General features: G+C 44.5%; 1 protein-coding gene across 1 annotated transcript in view; it reads right to left on the bottom strand.

Moving 5' to 3' along the window:
- HAUS6 (HAUS augmin like complex subunit 6) overlaps nt 1-14,708 on the bottom strand; it is a 199,397-nt gene that overhangs the window by 122,851 nt on the left and 61,838 nt on the right. The window contains exons 4-8 of the mRNA XM_063914178.1: nt 12,263-12,395; nt 11,548-11,695; nt 9,942-10,004; nt 2,619-2,673; nt 2,328-2,501 (exon numbers count right to left, since the gene is read on the bottom strand). Of these exons, the coding sequence (XP_063770248.1) occupies nt 2,328-2,501; nt 2,619-2,673; nt 9,942-10,004; nt 11,548-11,695; nt 12,263-12,395 (573 nt within the window). The remainder of the gene's footprint in view (nt 1-2,327; nt 2,502-2,618; nt 2,674-9,941; nt 10,005-11,547; nt 11,696-12,262; nt 12,396-14,708) is intronic.

Below are 14,708 nucleotides of genomic sequence, written 5' to 3'. Positions count from 1 at the left end.
ATATCTGGCACTGTGGGGGCAATGTATATCTGGCACTGTGGGGGCATTGCATCTCTGGCACTGATGGGGTAATGTTACTTCATCATTGGGCATTGTGTGTGTATATTATATATGTATAATGGCCCTCATTCCGAGTTGTTCGCTCGGTAAAAATCTTCGCATCGCAGCGATTTTCCGCTTAATGCGCATGCGCAATGTTCGCACTGCGACTGCGCCAAGTAAATTTGCTATGCAGTTAGGAATTTTACTCACGGCTTTTTCATCGTTCTGGCGATCGTAATGTGATTGACAGGAAATGGGTGTTACTGGGCGGAAACAGGCCGTTTTATGGGCGTGTGGGAAAAAACGCTACAGTTTCCGGAAAAAACGCAGGAGTGGCCGGAGAAACGGAGGAGTGTCGGGGCGAACGCTGGGTGTGTTTGTGACGTCAAACCAGGAACGACAAGCACTGAACTGATCGCAGATGCCAAGTCTGGAGCTACTCAGAAACTGCTACGAGGTGTGTAATCGCAATATTGCGAATACATCGTTCGCAATTTTAAGATGCTAAGATTCACTCCCAGTAGGCGGCGGCTTAGCATGAGCAAATCTGCTAAAATCCGCTTGCGAGCGAACAACTCGGAATGAGGGCCATTATACACACAATGTCCAGTGATAAAGTAATATGTTGCTCAGAGTCTGGCCCTGCCCCCGATCCCAATTCCCACATTGCAAACGAAAATGCAGGCTTTCGCGCATGAACTAGTCATATAAATAGTTTTCACCATCGAATACTTTTGATGTGATGGTTAGTAACCATTGCATCGAAAGTTTCAATGGTGGAACATTGCCATCATATGATGGTTTGCTTTCGATGTCCATCCCTATCACAGGATCTTTTAAATAGAAGTCCTTGAAAATATAAAGCATAAAGATCTATGATTAATATACAGGAAGGATGCTTTGCAGCAGCGACCACTATTCACCAGAAGAGGGAGCCAAATCCTCTGTATTTTTAACAGGCCAGATTTCTCATAAGTAGAGGGAGCACTCATATTTTAATATAAGACCCCACCCCCTATTCTGACTGGCCAGACCTCATGTCCCCACGAAGAGGGGCGTGTTCTTGCTAACAGTGACGTTTGGCGCCTCTTAGCCCCGAAAAATGGCCGCATTTGAAAATTTTGTGACACCTCAAGTACATCTACAAAGGTACCCTGTGGCCGCCAGAGCCTGTAATGTCCCAGCGCTAGTTGTTTACCTGCTCCACATTAGGAAACCATGGAGCCCCTAGTCTGCCGTGGCCTCCCGTCCTCGCAGCGCGTCCCATAGCGAGACGCCTCTGCTGCATGAGTCACCCTCCACCCCGCCGCTCACACAACACTGTCTCTCCCGCTCTGCTCCCCATGCTGCACCGCGGAGTTACCTCGCCGCGTGTGCAGCGTAGGAGCGGGAAGGGACGGCTGCAGCTGGCCGGGAGGCTGGAAGACTGACAGTGTCTCCGTAAGGCGGCGGCGGGACGGGGATGAACGCATGTGCCTCTTACGTTCGCTCACGCCTGCTACCCCTTGTTAACAGGGGAGATCAGTGTGTAAAGTTATAACGCAGTGCTCACTGAGGAGGGGACGCAGGGAGAGCTGGCTGGAGGTACTGGATAAAGCTGTGGAGGGAGGGAGAGCGGGGGACGCCGCGCTGCTATTGTTGTAATAAATAGTCAGATGGCAGCAGCGTGGTGTGGGGTTAAGAAACTGGGGCTTCTGTTACCACCAGTACTCACGACACCTCCGAGTCCTCCTCCCGTTGAGAGATCTATATCCCTTTAGCTGGGATCCTCGTCTCTCCACACTGCAGACACTTGTCCTCCTTTTACTAGGTGGACGGAGTCCTTTATTCTGTTAGTTAAGCCTGCACCCTCCTTCCATTTAGGTGGGATTGGGCATCGTCTTTTTTCCTGTGCTCAAGCCTGCACCCTCCATCCATTTAGGTGGGATTGGGCAGCTTTCCTTAGGAAAAAGCCTGCACCCTCCTTTTAGTTAGGAGGGATTGGGCCAGTATAAAACAATAAAAATTTAAAATATAAATAAAATAAGTAAATTGTCTTCATGGAGCAGGAGCTCCCATCTTGTGCTTCTTCCTCCTGGCACAATTTTCCAAACTGAGGGAGGAGGGATGTGAAGGGGGAGGAGCCGGCTGTGCACACAATGCTAATTTTAGATTGTGCCACACCTCCGATTGCAAGCTTCACACCCCTACTGTATAGGACTCCAGTGTCCCCTAGTGGATGAAAGAGAAATGGTCGTGGTTATGCTCTATCCACAGATATAGTAACATTAATCAATAATTCATACCATGTGCATTTCACGCTCAATCCTGGTCACCAAAACATTGGGTATGTTTAGGGCAACATTAGACCCATCCAGACAGTACTGATCCACATCTACTCCAAGAACTGAATCAACAACTTCCACTTCCTGATCAACAGCTTGCATGGTACGCATAACAGTGTCCCACATAGAACGGATCTTAAAGATTGAAAAGATAAGGTGGCCAAAATTGCACAATATTAGCAGAAATGACATGTCATAAGAAAAGTGAACAAAAAAGTTCAGAGGAAAAATATTCTATCTACAGTTTCTTACCTCCTTTATCTTAGAATCCCACTTGCAACTGTTCATTTCAACTTTTTGTAATGCTCTGGGGGGTAAAAAAATAAAAAGTATGCAATCATCTAGAACCAATAAGTCTCCATCAGAATGGTCACTTGATTATATAAAACTTGGACCTTTAACAGTTTAAGTCAGGCAGCAGAAGGGTGTAAACTATTTAACAATAGTACAGGGATTTTCCCTCAATACATTTTATCTTGCTTTAAGTATCTCTATATAAAACTAGAATTTAAGGGTATGCCCTATAGCAGTTGATTAAAAACAATTATTTCCTGACTACTTTCAGTTTATCAGGTTGTTGGGCAAGGTTTACAAAAGCAGTTTGTTCATATTGAATGAGTGAAGAAACCTAACGCACCCTTCAATTATATCACTTGCTTTTTTGGGATGTCATGTTATATATAAAAAAAAATTATATATAACACCCCACAGCGTTTCAGTGCTCCTGTTTAAAAAAACATTTTCAGCTTTCCCATTACATAGGATAGTCCAATGGATCAGACAGGTTTGAAAAGTAAATGGTCCAAATCATTTCTCTAACGTCCTAAGTGGATGCTGGGGACTCCGTCAGGACCATGGGGTTTAGCGGCTCCGCAGGAGACGGCACAATAATAAAAGCTTTAGGATCAGGTGGTGTGCACTGGCTCCTCCCCCTATGACCCTCCTCCAAGCCTCAGTTAGATTTTTGTGCCCGGCCGAGAAGGGTGCAATCTAGGTGGCTCTCCTGAGCTGCTTAGAATAAAAGTTTAAGTTAGGTTTTTTATTTTCAGTGAGTCCTGCTGGCAACAGGCTCACTGCTACGAGGGACTTAGGGGAGAGAAGTAAACTCACCTGCGTGCAGGATGGATTTGCTTCTTAGGCTACTGGACACCATTAGCTCCAGAGGGAGTCGGAACACAGGTCTCACCCTGGGGTTCGTCCCGGAGCCGTGCCGCCGACCCCCCTTGCAGATGCCGAAGTTGAAGAGGTCCAGAGGTCCAGAAACAGGCGGCAGAAGACTTTCAGTCTTCATAAGGTAGCGCACAGCACTGCAGCTGTGCGCCATTGTTGTCAGCACACTTCATACCAGCGGTCACTGAGGGTGCAGGGCGCTGGGGGGGGCGCCCTGGGCAGCAATTTATTATACCTTTTTTATGGCTAAAATACATCACATATAGCCCTTGAGGCTATATGGATGTATTTAACCCCTGCCAGATCTCACAAACTCCGGGAGAAGAGCCCGCCGTTTTAGGGGGCGGGGCCTATTCTCCTCAGCACACGGCGCCATTTTCCTGCTCAGCTCTGCTGTGAGGAAGGCTCCCAGGCTCTCCCCTGCACTGCACTACAGAAACAGGGTTAAAACAGAGAGGGGGGGGCACTTATTTGGCGATATGATTACATATGTGAAAATGCTATAAGGGAAAACACTTGTATAAGGGGTTGTCCCTGTATAATTATAGCGTTTTTGGTGTGTGCTGTCTCCCCAAAGGGCTAGTGGGGTCCTGTCCTCTATCAGAGCATTCCCTGTGTGTGTGCTGTGTGTCGGTACGTGTGTGTCGACATGTAGGAGGATGATGTTGGTGAGGAGGCGGAGCAAATTGCCTGTATTGGTGATGTCACTCTCTAGGGAGTCGACACCAGAATGGATGGCTTATTTAGGAATTACGTGATAATGTCAACACGATGCAAGGTCGGTTGACGACATGAGACGGCCGGCAAACAAATTAGTACCTGTCCAGGCGTCTCAGACACCGTCAGGGGCTTGTAAAAACGCCCATTTACCTCAGTTGGTCGACACAGACACAGACACTGACTTCAGTGTCGACGGTGAAGAAACAAAACGTATTTTCCTTTAGGGCCACATGTTACATGTTAAGGGCAATGAAGGAGGTGTTACATATTTCTGATACTACAAGTACCACAAATAAGGGTATTATGTAGGGTGGGAATAATCTACTTGTAGTTTTTCCTGAATCAGATAAATTAAAGTGTGTGATGATACGTGGGTTTCCTCCGATAGAAAATTATTGGAGGTATACCCTTTCCCGCCAGAAGTGAGGGCGAGTTGGGAAACACACCTTAGGGTGGATAAGGCGCTCACACGCTTATAAAAACAAGTGGCGTTACCGTCTCCAGATACGGCCGCCCTCAAAGAGCCAGCTGATAGGAAGCTGAAAAATATCCAAAAAAGTATATACACACATACTGGTGTTCTACTACGACCAGCAATCGCCTCAGCCTGGATGTGCAGCGCTGGGGGGGCTTGGTCGGATTTCCTGACTGAAAATATTGATACCCTTGACAGGAACAATATTTTATTGACTATAGAGCATTTTAAGGATGCATTTCTATATATGCGAGATGCGCAGAGGGATATTTGCATTCTGGCATCAAGAGTAGATGTGATGTCCATATCTGCCAGACGATGTTTATAGACACGACAGTGGTCAGGTGATGCAGATTCCAGACGGCACATGGAAGTATTGCCGTATAAAGGGGCGGTCCATCGGACCTGGTGGCCATGGCAACAGCTGGAAAATCCACTTTTGTTACCCCAAGTCACATCTCAGCAGAAAAGGACACAGTCTTTTCAGTCTCAGTCCTTTCGTACCCATAAAGGCAGGCGGGCAAAAGGCCAGTCATATCTGCCCAGGGTTAGAGGAAAGGGAAGAAGACTGCAGCAGGCAGCCCATTCCCAGGAACAGAAGTCCTCCACAGCTTCTGCCAAGTCCGCAGCATGACGCTGGGGCCATACAAGCGGACTCGGGTGTGGTGGGGGGTCATCTCAAGAGTTTCAGCACGCAGTGGGCTCACTCGCAAGTGGACTCCTGGATCCTACACGTAGTATCCCAGGTGTACATTGGAAATTCGAGACGTCTTTCCCTCACAAGTTCCTGAAGTCTGCTTTACCAACGTCTCCCTCCGACAGGGAGGCAGTATTGGGAAAAAATTCACAGGCTGTATTCCCAGCAGGTGATAATCAAAGTACCCCTCCTACAACAAGGGAAGGGGTATTATTCCACACTATATTGTGGTACTGAAGCCAAACGGCTCGGTGAGATCTAAAAGATTTGAACAATTACATACAAGGGTTCAAATCAAGATGGAGTCACTCAGAGCAGTGATAGCGAACCAGGACGATATGGTGTCACTGGATATCAGGGACGCTTACCTACATGTCCAAATTTTGCCCTTCTCACCAAGGGTATCTCAGGTTCGTGGTACAGAACTGTCACTATCAGTTCAGAAGCTGCAGTTTGGATTGTCCACGGCACCCCGGATCTTTACCATGGTAATGGCCGAAATGATGATTCTTCCTAAAAGAAATATGGACGCTTTCCTGATAAGGGCAAGGTCCAGAGAACAGTTGGCGGTCGGAGTAGCACTATCTCAAGTAGTTCTACGACGGCACGAGTGGATTCTAAATATTCCAAAATCGCAGCTTTTTCCGACGACACGTCTAATGTTCCTAGGAATGATTCTGGACACAGTCCAGAAAAGGATGTTTTCTCCCGGAGAAGAAGGCCAGGGAGTTATCCGAGCTAGTCAGGAACCTCCTAAAACCAGGAAAAGTAGTGCATCATTGCACAATGCTCCTGTGAAAAATGGTGGTTTCTTACAAAGCGATCCCGTTCGGTAGATTTCACGCAAGAACCTTTCAGTGGAATCTGCTGGGAAAATGGTCCGGATCGCATCTTCAGATGCATCAGCGGATAACCCTGTCTCCAAGGACAAGGGTGTTTTTCTTCTGCGGTGGCTGCAGAGTGCTCATCTATGAAAGGGCCGCAGATTCGACATTCAGGACTGGGTCCTGGTGACCACGGATGCCAGCCTGAGTGGCTGGGGAGCAGTCACACAAGGAAAAAATTTCCAGGGAGTGTGATCAAGTCTGGAGACTTCTCTCCACATAAATATACTGGAGCTAAGGGCAATTTACAAGGCTCTAAGCTTAGCAAGACCTCTGCTTCAAGGTCAGCCGGTATTGATCCAGTGGGACAACATCACGGCAGTCGCCCACGTAAACAGACAGGGCGGCACATGAAGCAGGAGGGAAATGGCAGAAACTGCAAGGATTCTTCGCTGGGCGAAAAATCATGTGATAACACTCTCAGCAGTGTTAATTCCGGGAGTGGAAAACTGGGAAGCAGACTTCCTCAGCAGGCATAACCTCCACCCGGGAGAGTGGGGACTTCAGCGGGAAGTCTTCCACATGATTGTAAACCGTTGGGAAAAACCAAAGGTGGACATGATGGCGTCCCACCTGAACAAAAAAACTATACAAATATTGCGCCAGGTCAAGGGACCCTCAGGCAATAGCGGTGGACGCTCTGGTAACACTGTGGGTGTACCAGTCAGGGTATGTTTTCCCTCCTATGCATCTCATACCAAAAGTACTGAGAATCATAAGAAGGAGATGAGTAAGAACGATACTCGTGGTTCCGGATGGGTCAAGAAGGACTTGGTACCCGGAACTTCTAGAGATGCTCACGGAAGAACCGTGGCCTCTACCTTTAAGAAAGGACCTGCTCCAGCAGGGGCCTTGTCTGTTCCAAGACTTACCGCGGCTGCGTTTGACGGCATGGCAGTTGAACGCCGGATCCTGAAAGGGCATTCCAGATGAAGTCATCCCTACCCTGGTCGAAGCCGGGAAGGATGTAACCGCAAAACATTTTCACCGCATTTGGCGAAAATATGTTGCGTGGTGTGAGGCCAAGAAGGTCCCTACAGAGGAATTCCAACTGGGTCGTTTCCTACATTTCCTGAAAACAGGACTGTCTATGGGCCTAAAATTAGGGTCCATTAAGGTTCAAATTTCGACCCTGTCGAATTTCTTCCAGAGAGAACTGGCTTCAGTGCCTGAAGTTCAGACGTTTGTAAAAGGGGTACTGCATATACAGCCTCCTTTTGTGCCCCCAGTGGCACCTTGGGATCTCAATGTTGTTTTGAGTTTTCCTAAAGTCACATTGGTTTGATCCACTCACCACTGTGGAATTAAAATATTTCACATGGAAGGTGAAGATTCTATTAGCCCTGGCTTCAGCCAGGCGTGTGTCAGAATGGGCGGCTTTATCATATAAAAGCCCTTACTTAATTTTTCATTCTGACAGGGCAGAATTGAGGACTCGTCCTCAATTTCTCCTTAAGGTGTTTTCTGTTTTTCACATGAACCAACCTATTGTGGTACCTGCGGCTACTAGGGACTTGGAGGACTCCAAGTTACTTGACGTTGTCAGGGCCCTGAAAATATATGTTTCCAGGACGACTGGAGTCAGAAAATCTGACTCGCTGTTTAGCCTGTATGCACCCAACAAGATGGGTGTTCCTGCTTCTAGGCAGACGATTGCTCGCTGGATTTGTAGTACAATTCAGCTTGCACATTCTGTGGCAGGCTTGCCACAGCCAAAATCAGTAAAAGCCCATTCCACAAGGAAGTGGGCTCATCTTGGGCGGCTGCCCGAGGGGTCTCGGCTTTACAACTTTGCCGAGCTGCTACTTGGTCAGGGGCACACCCTGACTGAGGAGGACCTGAAGTTCTCTCATTCGGTGCTGCAGAGTCATCCGCACTCTCCCGCCCGTTTGGGAGCTTTGGTATAATCCCCATGGTCCTGACGGAGTCCCCAGCATCCACTTAGGACGTTAGAGAAAATAAGAATTTACTTACCGATAATTCTATTTCTCGTAGTCCGTAGTGGATGCTGGGCGCCCATCCCAAGTGCGGATTGTCTGCAATACTTGTACATAGTTATTGTTACAAAAATCGGGTTATTCTTGTTGTGAGCCATCTTTTCAGAGGCTCCTTCGTTGTTATCATACTGTTAACTGGGTTCAGATCACAGGTTGTACGGTGTGATTGGTGTGGCTGGTATGAGTCTTACCCGGGATTCAATATCCTTCCTTATTATGCACGCTCGTCCGGGCACAGTATCCTAACTGAGGCTTGGAGGAGGGTCATAGGGGGAGGAGCCAGTGCACACCACCTGATCCTAAAGCTTTTATTATTGTGCCCTGTCTCCTGCGGAGCCGCTAAACCCCATGGTCCTGACGGAGTCCCCAGCATCCACTACGGACTACGAGAAATAGAATTATCGGTAAGTAAATTCTTATTTTTTCTGTCTATTGTTCAAATCCAGCAGCTGTGCTGCTTTTCTTACACCTGATATAGTAAAACAACCCCTCTCATTTTTAGGGAGTACTTTTTATAAAAACGAGGAATAACTCATTATCAGTAATGTTAACATGTGTATGCATACAATCTAAAGGTTGATAACTGAAATGTATCCAAAACAATGTTCCTCCAATAGTGGACTAGTAGCATATCAATATTGATTAAAAAAAAAAAAAAAAAAACACCCAACACAGGAATATGTAGTGTTTTTGCCTTCTGCACAATGCAATTGGAGGCCAATTCATTCTAAAATAACTTATTTGGCTTTCAAAATAGTGTATAGGCACAATTAAACATTGCAATGTGATTGCATCATGAAACGGTTTTCGTCCTTTAGGGGATTTTAATTATATGAATCCCCTGATTTTACAGTGCATCCCTTACTCATTAACATCGCAAAGCTTGCAGAGAGTGGCAGGGTCAAATGCAGTACAGGAAGTAACAGACTGGGCCAAATGTAATAGCCTGCAAGTTGCAGCAGACACATTTAAAGCAGCCCTTTTTTTTTTTTTTTTTAAATAAGTAAAATTACAACTGCTTTCTGAAAATATATATATATTATATTATATTATATATTATATTATATATTTTCTATTGGGTGACCCACCAGTTTTTTTTATTCGCTCAGCTGAATGGAGTAATCTGGCCATCCGGATTGCTGACTAGCCTTCTTGTCCCTTAACTCTGTATTTTAATTTCTCTCTTAGACTTGCGGTTGTTTGTGCAAGAAGATTCCAGAGCCCCTGACCGTAGGCTAAACTGTAGACACCTTACCCAGAACGCTCATTATTGACCTTATATTTGGTAGGCTGTGCATTGCCATCTTTTACTTTATATTACCTATACAAATCACTGCTCATACTAATGAATATACCTTTGGAAATAACATTGCCGTTAAAGGTTACTCATTGTGTATCTTTACTGTTCCTGTTTGTTCTACTTGGCCAGAGAATAATAAATTTAGGAAAGTGTACAGAACCATCTCATTACCTAACAGGATGAAATATTAATAGAAGTCTAGGTGTGAAACATCTATATATTTGATAACCACAAACCAACAGAAACTTAGTTTGACAGTCATGATTAAAACAGTTTTAATAAAAAAGTCAACACAATGAGTGCTTGCCATCTTTGCATTTAAATTAACTTACCTGTATTGAGTCTGCAATCTTGCATACTCAGAGCGCAAGTCCCTTATATGTTTTACAAGCAACCTTGAAACAAAGAAAAGAAAAATACAGCAATAGTAACTCAATATGAAGGGACAGAGGGAGGGTAGGGGGGGGGGGATGTGGAATAAAAAAAAAAAAATCTAAAAAAAAAAAAAACACACAACCACCCCACACACTTCCATAACTGCATACATCAACAAGTGGAAACATTTCATGAACGAACAATAACCATTTGAGGCTCCAGCTTTATTTTTGTATGGATTTACAGTTTGTAATAATAGGGGCAAGAGGTAGGGGTGGGGGGTCAGGAGTAGGCAGGCGGAAATCATAGGACCAACAATCCCCAATGGGTGAGTGAATATATTATGGAAAGCACAATTTTATTTTAAAGGGCCTCACCAGAGTAACCATAAAGTTCTCTTTAAGTGGTTTTCCTAAATGGTAAGATTAAAAATGCACTTCTTGATGAGATAGGAGCTGTAATTTATTTTTTAACTTAAGAAAATTGTGGAGGGGAAAAAAAAAAGTGTTTAAGGATTACTGAAATACCAGTTGATTCAATATGAAACAGGTCATTGATTATCTCATATTAAAAGCAGAATGACGACTTAGAAAATGTCAATCATATGAGGTTACTGACCGAGCAGGACACATCATACACCAAATTTACACATTTGGTCCATAAATAGAAAAATATTGGTGTTGTAATTAGTGGCTTTATTTTCGGATTTATGAGCAAAATGTCCAAGTGCCATTTACAAAGAATCACCATTGTGCTCTGGAAAATGTGAGCGTTGGTGAATTTTCCCTGCTGGGAGACCTGGAACATGTGACCTGCTCAGTGGTCTAGAAACTGACAGTTATTTGCAGCCACCCACTAAGCAGGGATTTTTTCCAAATTTAACTCCTAAGGCAGTGGTTCCCAAACTTATTTGAATCACGGCACCCTACAGTATCAGAATTTTTTTCACGGCACCCCTAGGCCAATAATTTCTTATTGAGAAATTTAGAAAGAAATATTAAATTAAGTAGATTGTGTTTTTAGGTTAAACTTAGGGTCAGTTGTGTGGTGAGGGACAAGATTTGCTTCTGTTTGGCAACATATTTTATGACTGGCAGCCACCAGCACTGGTTTTGCCTTTTATATGGACCATAAATAATTTGAATTGGTCCTGGATCACCAATCCAAGGCACCCCTGCAAGTGTCCCGAGGCACCCCAGGGAGCCACGGCACACAGTATGGGAACCACTGTCCTAAGGGCATTGGGAAGGGGGGTAGGGGGAGGAGGGGGGAAAAGTTATGTCACACCCAGCAAACCTTTGCCCAGTTCAAACCTGGCACATCAGCTTGTATACACAGTTGTCAATACATGCCCATTATCTCGATACGTAAAATGACAAGCTCAATTAAGTGGTTTTGCAGCACACTTCCCGAGAGAGAGAGAGAGAGAGAGAGAGAGAGAGAGAGAGAGAGAGAGAGAGAGAGAGAGAGAGAGAGAATATATATATATATATATATATATATATATATATATATATATATATATATATATATAAAATAATTATTTACATGGTCAGTACTTACTGTGATTTTTTCTGATACTGTCCTATTACAATGTTTTCTCTCTGCAGTGTTAGCAGGTATCTACGACGAGCCACCTTACTTCTAGCAACAGCTTTCTGTGGGTCCTGAATCCTACATTGCAGAGAATCTGGGATATACGAATCGCCACCTATGGGAGAAAAAACAAGAGCAAACTATACTGTCTAGACATGAAATAGAAAAGCTGTGAAAGGAAATTCTGCTATAAGTGGTGCAGAACTTACAAATTAAAAATGGACCCCTGCCCCAAAAATAGACAAGGAGTTAAGTGAATTCAGATTAGAATTACTATTCACAATATATGGCTTTAAGAATGCTGAAGAGGTGTTGCTTCTCAAATCAGAGTAGCAATATCTTCAGCTCTATAAAACACAAATGCACAACTAAAAACAGAACAAAAACAAGCCCCATCCACTGATCTGCAGCCAATAGATAACTAGGCATGTACTAACTATAATTGTTAGCTATTCTATAGCCATGGTGTTTTGTAAATTACCTTCTTATGCAGTGTTTGCACTTAATGTCTTTTAGCATGCGAGACTGAAGGCAGGGGAATAGTTTACAAAAATGACCAGTTCCTCCAGAACGCACTAAGCGTGTTGGGACTGGGGAAGGGAAGTATTTAAAATGAATACACAGCCAACACCAGGCACTTTAAGAAATGGATGGAGAAAATAAAATAAATTAATAAACTTACTGTCAACATCTCTTTTAATATGCTGTAATAAAACATATCTTGCAAAGTGGTACAACAGATGCACAAACTTCGGACCTCCTGGTGAAAGAAAGATTGATGCTACAACTTGAGGAAAGCCATTACCAACGTCTTCCTGTAAAAATAAACGTTATGGTAAGAACTTACCGTTGATAACAGTATTTCTCCTAAGTCCACAGGATAACAATGGGATATGATGGAGCGACAGCGGATTGGCAACAATCAAAGCTTTCTAGCCTCCCAGGATGCAACGGGCCCGTCCATATATCCCCGCCCACTGGCTCAGACAAATCAGTTGTATTCCAAAGCACAAGGTAGGAGCATTATGTAGAACCATAATCAGGCGATAAGAACACACATGCACACCCTTCCATATAAGAAGGAAGAGGTTAGCGAGTAGAAGGATCCTCAAATCAGGTGCGTCAGGGTGGGATCCCTGTGGACTTAGGAGAAATACCGTTATCAGTAAATTCTTACCATAACGTATATTTCTACGGCAGGGTCCACAGGTTATCCACAGGATAACAATGGGATTTCCCAAAGCAATTTAATGGTGGGGACGCTCCTGATTGGACAGGAGAACCTTACGCCCGAATTCAGCATCATGAGCAACAAAAGTATCCAAGGCATAATGTCTAATGAATGTGTTAACGGAAGACCATGTGGTTGCCTTACATATCTGTTCTGCCTAAGCACCATGTTGTGCTACCCATGAAGGACCTACCTTACGAATAGTGAGCAGATACATTATCTGAAACAGGGAGATCAGCTTGCGAATATGCTTCTGAACTTGCCATCTTGCCAGCGTCTGTTTATTAGCAGGCCATCCTCTCTTGTGAAATCCGTAGAGAATGAAGAGAGAATCGGTCTTTCTGATGGCACTGGTACGATCCCCATAGATCCTTAATGCACGGACCACGTCCAGCAATACATTTCCTGCAGAAAGTCCAGATACCTGAAAAGCCAGGATTACAATTTCTTCATTAAGGTGGAATTTAGACACCACCTTAGGAAAATCTGCAGACCTAGTTCTAAGAACTGCTTTATCTTGATAATAAATAATGATTAAATAAAATAAATTATTATATTAAAAAATTTATTTATCATTCATACATATACACTTTCAGAAGTTGGGAACGACATGACAGTGCCCCTAGATCTGATACTATTCTAGCTGATGCCATAGTCAGTAGAAAGAGCACTTTAGCTGTCAACCACTTAAGATCCACTTTAAGTGGTTCAAATGGGGCAACTTGAAGAGCTTTCAGGACTAAACTTAAGTCCCACAGTACGGTAGTCAGAACAAAAGGAGGTTGAATGCGCAGCATTCCCTGGAAAAAAGTATGCACAGCCTGTAAGTTGGCAATTTTCTTTTGGAACCATACAGTCAATGCCGATATTTGCACTCTCAAGGCAGCCACCTTTATCCATTCCTGCCTAAAGGAATGCTAAGACCCTGGAAACTGAAAGATTTCTGGTCCACATTTCTTTCACTGCACCAATGAATATAGCCTTGCCATATTCGGTGATAAATACGAGCTAAGGAAGGTTTCCTTGCTCTGAGCATAGTTTGAATTACCTGTTGTGAGAATCCTCTTGACTTTAGGAGAGATGTTTCAAGAGCAGTACGGATGGTGTAATGGTTAGCATTACTGCCTCACAGCACTGAGGTCATGGGTTCAATTCCCACCATGGCCCTAACTGTGTGGAGTTTGTATATTCTCCCCGTACTTGCGTGGGTTTCCTCCGGGTACTCCGGTTTCCTCCCACAATCCAAAAATATACTGGTAGGTTAATTGGCTCCCAACAAAAAAATTAACCCTTGCATGAATGTGTGTGAGTGTACATGTGATAGGGAATCTAGATTGTAAGCTCCACTGGGGCAGGGACTGATGTGAATGGGCAAATATTCTCTGTAAAGCGCTGCGGAATATGTGTGCGCTATATAAATAACTGGTAATAAATAAATAAAATAAGAGCCACGCCGTCAAAGACAGCCGATCCGGATGTCTGCGATAACAAGGACCCTGCGTCAGTAGGTCTGGACGTTGAGGGAGCAGAAATGGAGCATCTATCGACATTCTCTGCAGATCTGTGTACCAATGTCGGCTTGGCCAAGCCGGAGCTATTAGAATCACGGCACCCTTTGCTTGCTTTATTTTCCTTACCACCCTGGGTAATAGGGTGATTGGAGGAAACAGAAAAGCCAGATGAAAGTCCCAACTTACCGACAAGGCGTCCACCAAGATCGCTCTGGGATCCTTTGTTCTTGACCCGTATGCAGGCACTTTGTTGTTCAGGCGGGACGCCATGAGATCTCTCTGGCAACCCCCATTTGTCTACTAGTCTGGAAGACCTCCGGGTGTAGAGGCCATTCGGTTGCTTGGATGGTGTGTCGACTGAGAAAATCTGCTTCCCAGTTTAGGAC

This window comes from Pseudophryne corroboree, chromosome 1, assembly GCF_028390025.1.
Source record: "Pseudophryne corroboree isolate aPseCor3 chromosome 1, aPseCor3.hap2, whole genome shotgun sequence".
Lineage (NCBI taxonomy): Eukaryota > Metazoa > Chordata > Amphibia > Anura > Myobatrachidae > Pseudophryne > Pseudophryne corroboree.
Note: the sequence above shows the minus strand (reverse complement) of the source record. Positions and strands in the feature narration are given on the sequence as shown.